This window comes from Babylonia areolata, chromosome 19 (assembly GCF_041734735.1).
Source record: "Babylonia areolata isolate BAREFJ2019XMU chromosome 19, ASM4173473v1, whole genome shotgun sequence".
Classification (NCBI taxonomy): Eukaryota; Metazoa; Mollusca; class Gastropoda; order Neogastropoda; family Buccinidae; genus Babylonia; species Babylonia areolata.
This window is the reverse complement of record NC_134894.1, coordinates 43,997,222-44,013,638: the sequence shown is the minus strand read 5'-3', so window position 1 is coordinate 44,013,638 and position 16,417 is coordinate 43,997,222. Positions and strand designations below refer to the sequence as shown.

Here is a 16,417-nt window from a genome sequence, read left to right as displayed (position 1 = left end):
CAAGAATGAAGTCATGCAATGCAATACAAATGAAGTGATGCAATTAAAAAGGAGTAAGTGATGCAATGCAATACAAATGAAGTGATGCAATTAAAAAGGAGTAAGTGATGCAATGCCATAACAAGTAAGAGATACAATGCCGTAAGTTTAAGTGATGCAATTCTTTAAGAATTAAGTGGTGCAATGCCATAAGACTAAGTAATGCAACACTATACGTTCAAATGAAGCAATTCTTTAAGAACTAAGTGGTGCAATGCCATTAGAAATAAATGACCCAATTCTTTAAGAATTAAGAGACCACTTATGTTTAAAACACCATCAACAGACACACACACCTATCAATCTGCTGTAGCAAACATACTTGACTACAGTTCTGGTCATCTCAAGAACACACAGGGTCACTCCTTTGTTAAACTCACTCAGGATGGACAGTCTTCTCTCCATCTTTCCCTTGCAGAGACCCCCCCTCCCCCTCCCCATCTGATGTCCAGTAGGTGTCTGAATGGCCCAGCCTATAACTTTCATCATTAGAAATGCAGTATTCTTTGTCTTCATCTACCTGCTCAAGTTGATAACTTTCTACATGGTAACAATTTAATGAGGTCAGCAGCTGAATTATGTTGTCTTCATCGCCTCTTTTAGTCGCTTGTATGCAGAGAGTTAAACTTCAACAACTTAGAATACAGAAAACAAAGTATGTTATTATCTCAACAAGAGAAATTCATGTGTGGTGTAAGCTACACAACTCACTGTGAGGGCCCTCCATAGGTGCTGGTCTTGTGGTGAATGTCGTTCCAGGTGATGACACCCTTGGCTCCAGTGGTCACTGAGTCACCAATGGTGAACACCAGGCGGTGATGAAAAGCCCTTTGAAGCATCTTCAACACTTCCCGGCCTTCCTGGTTGCCCGGCAGGTAGGCTACGCGATGTGTGCCATCGTAGTATCGGCCAGGGTTAGGGTGGCAAGCCTTTCATAGAAAAGAGCTGTGTGTGAGGGTAACTAAACCATCCATCAAACCGAAAGAGTTAACCCTCTTACCCCCAGGTCGCCCAGCACTAATCACCCATGAAATCCCATATCAAGAGGAATAACTCTTGCGATTTTCTATACTAGGTAATTATAAAAATTGATTATCTTCTTTTGTTGCACATAGTTATTTTTCCTGCATTCTACACATAATAAAGTTGCAAAAGGATTTTTGTTTCCAGGCTAATGTTGCTTTGTACTTACACAGTAAAAATGAAAGCATGAAACTTAATGATCAACTTTGAAAAAAATCATTTCAAAATCACAGTATATATATATTTTTTTTAAAGTCTGTCTGGTCTGCAGCCTCTTCAAACACATCTTACTCTTTTTCTTCTTCTTCAACTTGAATTGGGCACAACAGCCAAGTAGCTTAAGAGTTGGACTTCAAATCCTATTTGCAGTGCCTAAAGGGTTAAGGGTGGAATACTTTCTGATCTCCCACATCAACAGACGTACAGACCTGCCAATGCCTGATCCCCCTTCATGTGTATACATACACTAGCAGAAGATGAACTACGGGCCAGATAAAAAGAATTAATTTGAGAAGGGAATTGTAGAGAAGGGTTAGAGATCCTACTGTTGTCCTCTGCTTATTTAAAACAGCATCTTTTCAGGCAAATACAAATGGCAAATATAAAGGACTAACTGCAGAGACACCATACCTCTTGTCTACCCGGAGGGAAGTCGTAGGTGATGGTGATGGTACCACACCCAGGGTACCCAGAAAGATTAGTCCTGTAGTCCACAGAGTGGAACATCGTGCCATTGCTGGGCTGAGTGCCAAAAGGGATGCCAAACAGACGCTGGCACTTGGGGCAACGCGGGTTGACTGCCATAGCTTTGTCAGCACAGTCCGTGCAGAACTGGTGACCGCAAGCCAGTTTCTTGGGCTGTTTCAGGTCTTCCAGACAGATTGGGCAGGTCTTGTCCGGGTCCTCTGTCTCACTGGCTGCGGCACTGGATGCATCCGTGTCATTGCCACTGTGGTCTGATGACCTCCCTGTACAGAGTATTGTACTGTATTGTATTGTACTGTATTGTATTGTATTATATATTACAATATTGTATTGTACTGCATTGCATTGTATTGCACTGTATTGTATTATTTTTTTTGTCACAACAGATTCCTGTATATGAAATTAGGGCTGCTCTTCCCAGGGAGAGCGCATTGCCACAATACAGAGACATCCATATTTTCTTCTTCTTTTTCCTGTCTGCTGGTGTATTTGTCTTACTATTTCAGAGTTTTCAGCAATGCTCCTGCTTTTCCCAACTGGATAATCCACATCACTTCAAATGGCTTCAAACGAGATGGAAGGAAACTACTGCAGTATGTCTGTCAATAACCATGAACTGATATAATTAATCCAGTATATGCGTTGCTTCAGCCCAGTTGCATGTGGCATATCTACATCAATGTGGGTATATTTACAGATCCTTGGCAATTTTTCTCAGGCTGTCTTACACTGTCCACCATCTTGTTTGTTGTTGTCAAACTGGCAATCAATAAGGTCAGATCAGTGGATTTTACCTACTGATATAAATTCTTGAAACCTGACTGCACAAAACAATACCTATATACCTATTCCTTCTTTGCTTTACATGAGTGAGAGTGAAAAATGTGTTGAACAGGCTTGTGAACTGGATGGATACATCCTCAAGGGACATTACTAAGAATGACTGTTACCTCCCTTCTCACTTGTGTGTTTTGTCTGGTTGTACTCCACAGCAGCAGCTGTGCTACTTGAACTGAAGGCAAGAAAAGTGTGATCAGCATGCCACCCTCACACTGCACAACCCATCCTTTCCACCCTCACACTATGCAAGGTGTAACTGTGAACAGGAATCAGGTGAACAGATCTTTTATGTGATGACTTCATGACTCTTCACACCGTCAGTAGCTGTGACACTCAACTTGATCTGGCGGCAAGAAAAGTGTGATCAGCGTGCCACCCACACATGACACAACCCACCCTTCCCACCTGCACACCCCTACCCCTGGTACCACTCACCCACCCCCACTCTCACCTATGCCCACGCTTTTGGCTAAGCCCATGGCTCTCTTCTTGCTCCCTGTTGCCGGTGGCACGATGGACTGTTTGATCACCGGCTGCGATCTTGGCGTGGTGGAATTCGTAGACGTGGAACTGCCTGCTGCCTTGGTGGCGCCACTGCTGCCCCTGTTGGCGCTAGACGTGGAGTTGCTACGGGAGCGAGGTTTGGGCATGGGGGAGGAGTCTCGGACTTTGGCGTTGCTGGATGACCTGGCGTCACTTCCGTCGGCTGCGACTGTCCTGTGGATGTGCGCCGTTGGTTTTTTACAGCAGCTTTTTGGTTTTTATGAGGGGCTGGGTGTAGGTGTGGGGGGTGGGGTGACAAGTGTCTTTGATACCAAGCAGAATCAAAATGTAAGAAAAGACAGAGAGAGAGAGAGAGAATACGAATATGAACACAAATGTTAACTGATCAGGCCTTTGGCCCATATCAAGAGAGGTTGAGTTGTTACATTTGCAGTCAATAGGTTCCAGACAAGCAAAATGTTTTGGCAACGAAAACAATATACCAATCAAACACTCAAGTATAATGCTTTATAAATGAACATAGCCAGGTTGTTCATGACTGTACTATTTTCTTTTGCAGCAAGAATGGGTAATTTAAAATTTGATGGATTATCACAGAATTTTGAAGGTATGTTTTTAATATTTTGGACAAACCAATATAACTTATGTTTCTTTAATGGAACAACAAAACGGGCAGTTCAAACTATCCAACAAAACATTCTGACAGTTATGCAAGCGGTGAGGTTTCAAAGGGGAGACACCAAGTCTAAACCATGTTAATGCATTACGCACCTCAATGTGATGAACATTTGAACAAGTGATTGAACAAATATGAACTAACAGAAAGCGACGACTTGAATGAACTATAAAAAGAAAACTGGTCTCTAGTAGTTATCCCAAAATACCAGTCTTGCTGATAACATTCTTTCAGGCTATTTTTAAAACTTAATAGAAATCGACTACAGTCACCAACACCCTGGCTCTGCCATACATAACCAAAACCATAACGACATAAAAGATAACAGACAGAGGATGCCCACGTAGTCTTATCTTGATTATGCAAACTTAGTAACATGTAGTAAGCTTTTAAGGGGAGTCTGTTCAAAGGCATTCTCAAAAGACGTAACCTGTATCTAATACATTTAAAATAAATGTTTATGAAAAGAGAGAGAGAGAGAGAGAGAGTGTGTGTGTGTGTGTGTGTGCATGTGTGTGTGTTTGTGTGTGTGTGAGTGTGTGTGTGTGTGTGTACATGTTTTTGCATGTGTCTGCATGAGTGTGTGCACTTGGTTGTACCTGTGCATGTAAAAAATTGCACACATACACACACACACACACATACACACAAACATACACACACTCACACATACTCTTTTTATCACCAAACCACTGGATAATGATCTCTCTTGCTTACCATCTCTCCATTTCTCACTCTTTCTGTCCTGTCAGTCTCTCTCTGCCCGTCTCCCTCCCCCCTCTCTTTTTCACTCTTGTGTCTCTCTCTCTCACCCACATGCATGCGTACGTGCACACACACACACACACAACACACACACAAACAAAGTCATTCATAACCAGAAATACATCAAAAGAATCCATTTTCACCCACTTGTTCCGGTCATATGACTGGCTCCGTCCTCTGGAGCTGGATGAATTTCGGGTAGCAGCAGGCTCTGCGGTGACCTGATCTCGACTGCGGTGCCTACCTCTGCCTTCGTCTGTCACTGCACCAGCATCCCTGCTGCCAGAGCTATCCCATGTTGCATGGCGTTCATCACTACTGCTTGCCTTGGCTGCAGGAGGGGCTTTCCTGTAACAAATGGCATGACAATATATTTTCATAAAATACTGTTGTTGTTTTTGACGGTTTTTGGGACGGGCGCAATAGCTGAGTGGTTAAAGCGTTGGACTGTCAATCTGAGGGTCCCGGGTTCGAATCACGGTGATGGCGCCTGGTGGGTAAAGGGTGGAGATTTTTACGATCTCCCAGGTCAACATATGTGCAGACCTGCTAGTGCCTGAACCCCCTTCGTGTGTATATGCAAGCAGAAGATCAAATACACACGTTAAAGATCCCGTAATCCATGTCAGCGTTCGGTGGGTTATGGAAACAATAACATACCCAGCATGCACACCCCCGAAACGGAGTATGGCTGCCTACATGGTGGGGTAAAAATGGTCATACATGTAGAGGCCCACTTGTGTGCATATGAGTGAACACAGAAGAAGACGGTTTTTTGTTTTTTGTTTGTTTTTAAAGGTAGTGAGAATGTGGGGGTATTCAAAACTGCAACATGCAAAGTGATTAATGAGTGTGTTGCTTATGTTTTAGACTAACAAATAAAGTATTTAGTTCTGATCATTCTTTTGAACTAAAGCTCCGAAATGGGTGTATAGATTACTTTTTACTACCACTATTTTGCTGTTCTTATGCTCATAATACTGCTACTACTACTAAACTACTACTATCAATAAGAAGAAGAAGAACAAGAACAAGAAGAAAAAGAATGTGATAGTTACATGGCGCAAAATCCCCGTATAATGGGCTCTAAGCGCCCCACATGCAATAATACAAAAACAACAGTGCACAACAGCAAACGGCAGCACATAAAAACATCCAAAAGGAGAAGGAAAAACAAAAAAATATATATATCTATATGCGCCAAGACAATACTACAAATCTAAAGTTATCTTTTCGAAACTTGGGGTTTGCCTTGGTTTTTCCACTTCTCTCTCTCTCTTCCTAAATCCTATGTTCACCTGCATATATGAGTGGGCTATTACAGATAAAACTATTTTTCCTCCAGCATTAAGGCAGCCATGCTCCATTTTCAGGTTGTATGTACTGGGTATGTCTGTGCTTCCATAATCCACTAGCAACTCCTCTGCATGTGAAAACACACAAAGGGGAATAAGGCACTGGCAGGTCTGCACACATGGTGACCTGGAAGATCACAAAATTTGATTTCCATCCGTAATCTACCAGGCACCATCAGAATCAAGCACAGGACCCTCAGACTGAAAGTCCAATGCTTTATGCATTCAGCTGACGTGTCTGTCTTTTTTTTTTTTTTTCCTTTTCCCAGTGTCAGGCAAATAATGTTTCTACCAGTCAAGATGAACTATTGAGACAGAATTAAGAACAAAGATCAGGATACATCTCACCTGTTTTCTTCTACTTTTCTTTTCAAAATGAGCCTAAAAATCAAACAAAAACTGAAATTTAAAAGGATGAAGTTTTCGTGACGATGGATTCTATTCACACAAGCATTCACAATCTAACTTTCATCTCAACCTGAACCATTTTAATCCCTTAATTTTTTTTTATACTACAAATATGACACACAGATTTATACACAGACCAATTACACATGTATATATGCATGTATGCACAAACAACCGAGCATGCACAGTGAAACACACACACACACACACACACCATTTCTCCCTTTCCTTGCTCAACACGTTTAATTAGAAAAGAAAGAAGAAGAAGAAAAAAAAAAAAAAAGAACAATAAGAAAAGCTGTGAACATAACACAAAACGGTCAACACATAACAAACTCCACAACTGCTGCTACAAAATATAGACAGATGTGAAAGCAGATCAGATACAAGGCTAGCAACCCCCTCACCTCTCCCTTCCCCCATCCTGTACCCCTCTCTTACTTCCACCCTGCCCCTCCCCTCCCCCCCCACCCCCCATCATGCATCATCCATCCAACCCTTCATCCCCCCCCCCCCCCCACACACACACACCTCCCACCCCGATGCTTCCTACACAAATACAAACCAACGCTGCAACAGAGACAGCAACAAAATCAAACCCACTGGTCACAAAACGGGTAGATGTAGCGACCATACAGCTTTACTCCCTCCTCCATTCTTTTCAAACACGTCTCCGTAGATTCCTTCTTCATGGATATCTCAGCTGCAAGGATGGCGTTGCAGACAAAGTCTATGTCGTTGTTGATGATATGGACCTCTTCAAGTGTGGTCAATTTGCTGAAACGCTCGTGGCTGTACTTCTTCAGGGCAGTGAGCAGGGCTGTCACACAATGCTCCACCGGCATGCCGAAAATGCCTGCAGAAAAGAGACAAAAGGCAATTTTTGGTCAATGGAAATATCAACTGATAGAGTGGTGTACTGTGTCACAGACACTGAGTAAAAAACTTCAGAGATGGATGAGAGAAAAGAAAGGATTGAAAATTTTTGTTGCTGTTTTACTGTTACTGAGGTGTGTGTGTGTGTGTGTGTGTGTGTGTGTGTGTGTGTGTGTCTGTGTGTGTGTGCAAGTGTACAATACCATCCATGTATTGCATTCCTTTAGTCACATTCCTTCCTCTCCTCCCTCCTCACGATCTACAGCTTTCTACTAACATGTATTTATAACAGCTGGACGGGCACAATAGCCGAGTGGTTAAAACGTTGGACTTTCAATCTGAAGGTCCTGGGTTCGAATCTCGGTAACGGCACCTGGTAGGTAAAGGGTGGAGATTTTTCCGATCTCCCAGGTCAACATATGTGCAGATCTGCTGGTGCCTGAACCCCCTTCGTGTGTATATGCAAGCAGAAGATCAAAAACGCATGTTAAAGATCCTGTAATCCATGTCAGCGTTCAGTGGAATATGGAAACAAGAACATACCCAGCATGCACACCCCAGCAAACAGAGTTTGGCTGCCTACATGGCGAGGTAAGAACAGTCATACCTATAAAAACCCACTCGTGTATGGCATACAGGTGAACGAGGGAGTTGCAGCCCACGAACGCAGAAGAAGAAGAATCAGAGCTGACCGGGCATGCAAATCAACTGTGTGCAAGCGCTTTGAGTGTCTCTCCACCTGCTACATAAATATCTATTAATATTGTTACAAGACACTCAAATCTCTCTGCCTAATGAGCAGTGTATCTGTGGAGTGATGGCCTAGAGGTAACACGTCCGCCTAGGAAGCGAGAGAATCTGAGCGCGCTGGTTCGAATCACGGTTCAGCCGCCGATATTTTCTCCCCCTCCACTAGACCTTGAGTGGTGGTCTGGACGCTAGTCATTCGGATGAGACGATAAACCGAGGTCCCGTGTGCAGCATGCACTTAGCGCATGTAAAAGAACCCACGGCAACAAAAAGGTTGTTCCTGGCAAAATTCTGTAGAAAAATCCACTTCGATAGGAAAAACAAATAAAACTGCATGCAGGAAAAAATACAAAAAAAAAGGGTGGCACTGTAGTGTAGTGACGCGCTCTCCTTGGGGAGAGCAGCCTGAATTTCACACAGAGAAATCTGTTGTGATAAAAAGAAATACAAATACAAATGTATAGTGATTACTCACCGGCACTGATGAAGGGAAAGGTGAAAGAGTTCAGGTTGAGTTTCTCTGCAAATAGCACACAGTTGAGAAACGTCTGCGCCAGTTCAAACACACACTTGTCCGGGTCACTCTGGTTGTAGATGGGTCCAACGGTGTGCAGGACGTATCTCAGGTGATTCAGTTTACCGTAAGCTTTGGTTTTCACCACCTGTGACCATAATGATTGTGCAGGAATAGTAGCTACCACCAATGATGACAGTAACAGTAAAAAATATGTGACTGTTGCTGTATGAATCAATCAATTAACCACAAAAAAGACACCCCCCCAAAAAAAACCCCAGTAATAATAACAACAGTAATCAGAATTATGTTGCCACTGCTGCTGATGATAGGAGTAGTAGCAACAGCAATAGAAGTAGTAGAAGCAATAGCAGCAGCAGCAGCAGCAGCAGCAGATATAGTAGCAGCAGTAGCAGCAGCAGTAGTAGTAGCAGCAGCAGTAGGCGGTAGAGGAAGCAGTAATATCATCATCATCAGTATCATCATCATCATCATCATTGACATGATAAGCCTGCTGCTGCTGCTACCCAACCTACTTCAGTGATGACGCAGTACAAGATTAAGTCATGGCTTTACTCCTTGACATCTGCTGATGAAACTGCTCATCACAGAAGGGCTGTCACCTCATTGAAATACGACAGAGCTCAGAGGTCACAATGTCAGTCACCATTCTGTATGTGGATATATTCCCCTTGCAGTGGAGTGATGGCCTGGAGGTAACGCGTCCGCCTAGAAATCGAGAGAATCTGAGCGCGCTGGTTCGAATCATGGATCAAGCGCCGATATTTTCTCCCCCTCCACTAGACCTTGAGTGGTGGTCTGGACGCTAGTCATTCGGATGAGATGGTAAACCGAGGTCCCATGTGCAGCATGCACTCAGCGCATGTAAAAGAACCCATGGCAACAAATGGGTTGTTCCTGGCAAAATTCTATAGAAAAATCCTCTTCGATAGGAAAAACAAATAAAACTTCACGCAGGAAAAAAAACAAAAAAATGGGTGGCGCTGTAGTGGAGCAACACGCTCTCCCTGGGGAGAGCAGCCTGAATTTCACACAGAGAAATCTGTTGTGATAAAAAGAAAAAAAAAGAAAGAAAAAGTACTTTTGTTCAGCAAACTCAATCACACAAGTGGTGTGCACTTGAAACTCCTGCCTCACTGATGATCTCATTTCACCAAAGTTCAGCAGTCAAGGGCTTAACTCTTTCCGGACGAAGGAATGCTCACGCATTCCTACACAAAACGTATTCGGTTTCGGACGAAGGAATGGAATAGCATTCTCCGAAAGTAAAATTCCATCATGCGCTGTACACGTGATTTTGTGATTAGCCAAGCAGAGTGTGCTATTCTGGGTCACTCCACAATCAAATGGCATGATTGGTCAGCCTGGGATGTGTGGCCCGTCTCGCACACACGCTGACAAAGTCACTGACCGGTCGTCTGCTCGCGTGCCAGCCTGTTAGCAAAGCGGGCTCTTCTCAGAATGTTGTGAAGCGAACAAGGCAGTGACGGCAACGTTTTAGGGTTGCCGAAGTACTTGAAATGCTACAAACTGAAGGGTCGGACATTGAAGAGGTGGATGATGACGAAGAAGAAAGCGAATTTAATGCAGAAAGCGAGCATGGGTATGGTGATTCGGGGTGAAAAATTGGCAGTATTTTCTACATATGGCAAAACTGTAAAAATAAGATGAGAAATTTGATTTTTTTTTTATATGTAATAGCTCAACATGTAATAAACCAGTTCTGAAAGTTTCATTTTCTTACACAGTATTTTGCATTTTTTGTAATTTTTTTCCAAACCCTTACAAATGGGCCATCTGTGGGGAAAAGCAAGGGAGAAAACTTGTCGTCCCGAGTGAGTTAAATGACACGCCCACTGACAGTGGAAAATCTAACATGCTTTTACATCAACACATTCCAAGACGTCAGCTCTCCACCAAGCCTGTCAATAACTTATTTCAATAAATTCAGGTTTTAAAAACTTTCAGCTATAAAGTAAAACTGTCATTGTTTTAAGTTTTGCATGGACAATCAAATTGATGACTGAAAGCTCATGCATCACTCTCACTTTTCTTTGTGTTTGTGTGTGTGTGTGTGTGTGTGTGTGTGGGGAGGGGGGGTGAGGGGTGACTGTGTTATATGTAGGAGTGTATGACAATACTACTACAAATAATCATAATAATCATAAATAGTTATAATGATAATCTTAACAATGATGATGATATTTACAACAAAAATTTCCGCCAGCCATCATGACTCCTGTTCCTGTGCTCTTCATACGGCTAAGTTTTTTCATATTTTCTGCCTGTCTGTCGATTCTCTGGCGTTCTTGTTTGTTGTCAAATTATGTCTCCAACCAGGTCACATAATTATGTAGCTCGATTGGGGAATCGTGCTAAAATTAAGGCGTGATCGCAATCAATTCGCGGACACTCTGGGCCCTATACTCCTGGCCCTCTCAACAACGCCAACCCGCCGCCTCCTCCACTTCCTCTGCTCCCTCCGGTCGACTCCAGACCTCCACCACCTCCTACACCTCCTCTGGTGACTTCTAGAGGTTTGTTGCCACACACTCAGGTCAGTGCTGCCTTTAATGTCATTTTTATCGATCCGCGAACGCACTCGACGCGATCCGCGTTTTCTTGGCCCTGCCAGTCGGCAGTGTACAAGTCGATCTCCTCTATCTCTTTACCCATACCCACAGTTGCACCAATGGAATGTGCCACAATCCCTTTGGGGAAACAACACCAACAAAAAAAATTGCACAGGACAGGAATGTCAGACCCCTGCCGGAGTCTGCACTAGTTGGGTCACGGTTAAGTATGTGTAATTAAAAACAACATTAACGATAACGATGATACAGCTAACGACAACAAATCTCACCTGAGCCGTTCTCAGCGCCCCGCATTCCATGTAGATCCTCTGGCATTCCTTTTCCATCTCCGGTCCCGCCGCCTTGGCCAGAGCCCCGGCCACGCCCCCAATGTTCTTCAGCTCCCAGTTGGCTGCGTTCACCACTGCTTGCGTTCTCGTCTTTGTGATGTCATCCACGTAGATCTGTCAGATGATACCTACTCATGTATGTTTGGGTGAACATATGTATTTACTGAAAAACGAAAACGTACATGTTAAAAAAAGTAAAAAGAAAAAAGAAAAGGAAATAAAATAAACAAAGAAACATCATTCTTGATTCTTAAACCAACAGATATGAAGATAAGTACACACACACTCTCTCTGTTTCATACACACACACACAATTATATACACACTCTCTCTCTTATACACACACACACTCACACACAAACATACACACTCTCTCTCTCTCTGTCTCTCTCTCTCTCTCACACTCTCTGTCTGTCTGTCTCTCTCTCTTGTACACACATTCACAATTTCAGAAAACATACTCACACACACACACACACACAAAACCCAACAACCCCAAAGCAAACCTTTAACTTCAGTTGGGGACCCACATCACACACACACACACACACACACTCACTCCCTCACTCAATCACACATCAATTTCAGAAGACATACTCACACACATACAAACACAACCCCAAAGCAAACCTTTAACTTCAGCCGAGGGCCCACATCAAAGTGTTTTCGGGAGAGTTCAACAACAGAGCGGTTCAACAGTGCGAGCTTGTTGTTGGTGGGCAGTTTCAGGGAGGCACTACTGTAATATGGCAAGGACGAAAATGCCCTTTGACCTCTTCCACCATAAGCTCCGGCAGGTTCCATGTCATCATGGCTGGGGTCTTCTTGCTGGTCTTCATCATAAAAGCTCTGACGTCCCCCATCCTCTTGCATGTCTTCACGCAAGCTCATGGGTCCCCCAACTGCTCCATAGCTGTCGTCGTACTGAGAACCTCGGAGTGGGTAGCCCATTGAATGGTGCTGTCTGGATGCTCTGTGAGCAACTTCTGCTCTGTCTTGGTCTCTGCTGCTGGCCACAGTTTGCTGCGGCAACCCTCTGCTGTTTGGGTTGGTGCTCTGTGGGCGAGTGTCGTCTCCTTCTGTTGAGCTCCTTCCTGTGCCAGAATTCCTCACAGGAAGACTTGAAAATGCACTGATGGCATCTTCTGGGAAGACTTGTCGGCTGGCATGTGAAACCAGGGTTTTCAGGTGCTCTCTTTGTTCACTCTCCCCCAAGTATGTTCTGGGATCATTGTCGCTGGGCATGGCTTTCATGGGGAACGTTCTGGGCCTTGCTCCACTCTGATCTGGTGATGCTCGGTCTTGGTGGGCAGGGCTAGCCCGAGAATGTCTCCCTGAAACTGTGCCTGAAGGAGAGCCCATCCTGTCATCTGCCAAGCCTTCGATGTTCAAGGAGGTGACGTCAGAAGCTGCTGCCCCAGTTTGGTGTGCTGGTGACCTGGGTCTGGAGCCGTGTGAAGCCATAGCCAGAAGACTTGGAGAAGGTAGGCGTCGGCCACTGGACACCCCTTCAATGGCCAAAGAAACCACATCTCTGTTCTGAAGTCTTTGATCATTCTGAAAGCTTGGACTGGTATGCGAGATGGGATCTGTGTTATGTGTTTCTTGCATGGACATGTAGTCAACGTCTCCGTTAGGCAGGACATCACCGTTCGAGAAATTGGACGCAGAACCCAGAATGTCTGGAATCATCTGCTGCCGGTCTTGCAGATCGCTGAGGTATCGCCATGCCCACTCAATCTGGAACACAGTGATACCTGAGCATTCTTCATTCATGTACGCTGGTATTTTCTGTTGCATATAGTGTGTGTGTGTGTGTGTGTGTGTGTGTGTGTGTATGAGAGAGAGTGCATGCTTGCGTGCAAGTGTGTGTGTGTGTGCATGTGTGTGTGTATGCGTGTATGCGCACAAGTTGCATGCCAGAATGCGATTCTTTTAAAAACTGGACCCCTCAACACAAAAACCCCACCCACAAAAACTGGTGCACAGATAAAAAAAACCAACCTAACCCCAAAAGACTGGACTTCTCTCGGTGAACACCCATTCCCTAACCACTGTTCCCCACTTTTCCTAATCCATGCGGACCTGATAGAACTGGCCGGTGATCGTGATCTGCTGGGTGCTTTTTTCATAAGTGATGTCCACATGACCGTTGTTCTTCAGGTCCTCCTGGTACTGGTCATGATCTCTGAGGAGGGAGCTCAGGTCCTTCTCCAGCCAGATCCGCTGCTTGTTAAACACCTGGACAGGACAGAACATAATCAATGGGTCATGACTTAAAAATCTGAACAGGACAGAACACAATCAACGGGTCATGATTTAAACACCTGAACAGGACAGACCACAATTAATGGGTCATGATTTAAACACCTGAACAGGACAGAACATAATCAATGGGTCATGACTTAAACACCTGAACAGGACAGAACACAATCAACGGGTCATGATTTAAACGCAAGAACAGGACAGAACACAATCAATGGGTCATGATTTAAACACCTGAACAGGACAGAACACAATCAATGGGTCATGATTTAAACACCTGAACAGGACAGAACACAATTAATGAATCATGATTTAAACACAAGAACAGGACAGAACATAATTAATGGGTCATGATTTAAACACATGAACAGGACAGAACACAATCAACGGGTCATGATTTAAACACCTGAACAGGACAGAACATAATCAATGGGACATGACTACAGGACAGAACACAATTAATGGGTCATGATTTAAACACAAGAACAGGACAGAACACAATTAATGGGTCATGATTTAAATACAAGAACAGGACAGAACACAATCAACGGGTCATGATTTAAACACCTGAACAGGACAGAACACAATCAATGGGTCATGATGTAAACACAAGAACAGGACAGAACACAATCAATGGGTCATGACTTAAAAATCTGAACAGGACAGAACACAATCAATGGGTCATGATGTAAACACAAGAACAGGACAGAACACAATCAATGGGTCATGACTTAAACACCTGAACAGGACAGAACACAATCAACGGGTCATGATTTAAACACCTGAACAGGACAGTACATAATCAATGGGTCATGACTGAAAAATCTGAACAGGACAGAACACAATCAATGGGTCATGATTTAAACACCTGAACAGGACAGAACACAATCAACGGGTCATGACTTAAACACCTGAACAGGACAGAACACAATCAATGGGTCATGACTTAAACACCTGAACGGGACAGAACACAATCAACGGGTCATGATTTAAACACCTGAACAGGACAGAACATAATCAATGGGACATGACTACAGGACAGAACACAATTAATGGGTCATGATTTAAACACAAGAACAGGACAGAACACAATTAATGGGTCATGACTTAAACACCTGAACGGGACAGAACACAATCAATGGGTCATGACTTAAACACCTGAACAGGACAGAACACAATCAACGGGTCATGACTTAAACACCTGAACAGGACAGAACACAATCAACGGGTCATGACTTAAACACCTGAACAGGACAAAACACAATCAACGGGTCATGATGTAAACACAAGAACAGGACAGAACATAATTAATGGGTCATGATTTAAACACCTGAACAGGACAGAACACAATTAATGGGTCATGATTTAAATACAAGAACAGGACAGAACATAATTAATGGGTCATGATTTAAACACCTGAACAGGACAGAACACAATCAACAGGTCATGATTTAAACACCTGAACAGGACAGAACATAATCAATGGGTCATGATTTAAACACATGAACAGGACAGAACACAATCAACGGGTCATGATTTAAACACATGAACAGGACAGAACACAATCAACGGGTCATGATTTAAACACCTGAACAGGACAGAGCACAATCAACGGGTCATGATTTAAACACCTGAACAGGACAGAACATAATCAATGGGACATGACTACAGGACAGAACACAATTAATGGGTCATGATTTAAACACCTGAACAGGACAGAACACAATCAACGGGTCATGATTTAAACACCTGAACAGGACAAAACACAATCAACGGGTCATGACTTAAAAATCTGAACAGGACAGAACACAATCAATGGGTCATGATGTAAACACAAGAACAGGACAGAACATAATTAATGGGTCATGATTTAAACACCTGAACAGGACAGAACACAATCAACGGGTCATGATTTAAACACATGAACAGGACAGAACATAATCAATGGGTCATGATTTAAACACCTGAACAGGACAGAGCACAATCAACGGGTCATGATTTAAACACCTGAACAGGACAGAACATAATCAATGGGACATGACTACAGGACAGAACACAATTAATGGGTCATGATTTAAACACAAGAACAGGACAGAACACAATTAATGGGTCATGATTTAAATACAAGAACAGGACTGAACACAATCAATGGGTCATGATTTAAACACCTGAACAGGACAGAACACAATCAATGGGTCATGACTTAAACACCTGAACAGGACAGAACACAATCAACGGGTCATGACTTAAACATCTGAACAGGACAGAGCACAATCAATGGGTCATGACTTAAACACCTGAACAGGACAGAACACAATCAACGGGTCAAGATTAAAACACCTGAACAGGACAGAACACAATCAATGGGTCATGACAAAACAAAAATGTTGGAAATGGTGAAATGAAAGTTTCAGTTTGAAGGTGTCACGGAAGGTGGACATATCCATGTATGCTGCACCACTTCTGCTATATGAAAATAACATATTGAAAAGGCACTTGGTGCCTGACTTTTGCATATACGCAACATTCTGTTCAGGCCTTGACAGCTTATCCTAATTTTGTGTAAAACATTTGTATAAAAACTAAATGAAATAATAAGACAAAATAAACACATATTAAAAAGAAAGTGTGATATATAACAATATAGTAAATAAAATCATAATCATAATGATGATGATGGTTAATCATTTTTTTTTTTTTATCTCACAAAACCAAAAAGAACTGATTGTGTACTCCGTCATTATCCTAGCTAA

The 16,417-nt window shown here is 43.1% G+C and overlaps 1 protein-coding gene across 3 annotated transcripts in view; it reads right to left on the bottom strand.

The window, feature by feature from the left end:
- The window catches only part of LOC143293742 (uncharacterized), a 56,028-nt gene that overhangs the window by 6,418 nt on the left and 33,193 nt on the right, over nt 1-16,417 (bottom strand). For all 3 annotated transcript variants that reach the window (XM_076604953.1, XM_076604950.1, XM_076604951.1), the window contains exons 4-12: nt 13,485-13,640; nt 12,030-13,139; nt 11,340-11,513; nt 8,417-8,603; nt 6,919-7,171; nt 4,700-4,900; nt 3,059-3,324; nt 1,693-2,030; nt 751-968 (exon numbers count right to left, since the gene is read on the bottom strand). In XM_076604953.1, the coding sequence (XP_076461068.1) occupies nt 751-968; nt 1,693-2,030; nt 3,059-3,324; nt 4,700-4,900; nt 6,919-7,171; nt 8,417-8,603; nt 11,340-11,513; nt 12,030-13,139; nt 13,485-13,640 (2,903 nt within the window). The remainder of the gene's footprint in view (nt 1-750; nt 969-1,692; nt 2,031-3,058; nt 3,325-4,699; nt 4,901-6,918; nt 7,172-8,416; nt 8,604-11,339; nt 11,514-12,029; nt 13,140-13,484; nt 13,641-16,417) is intronic.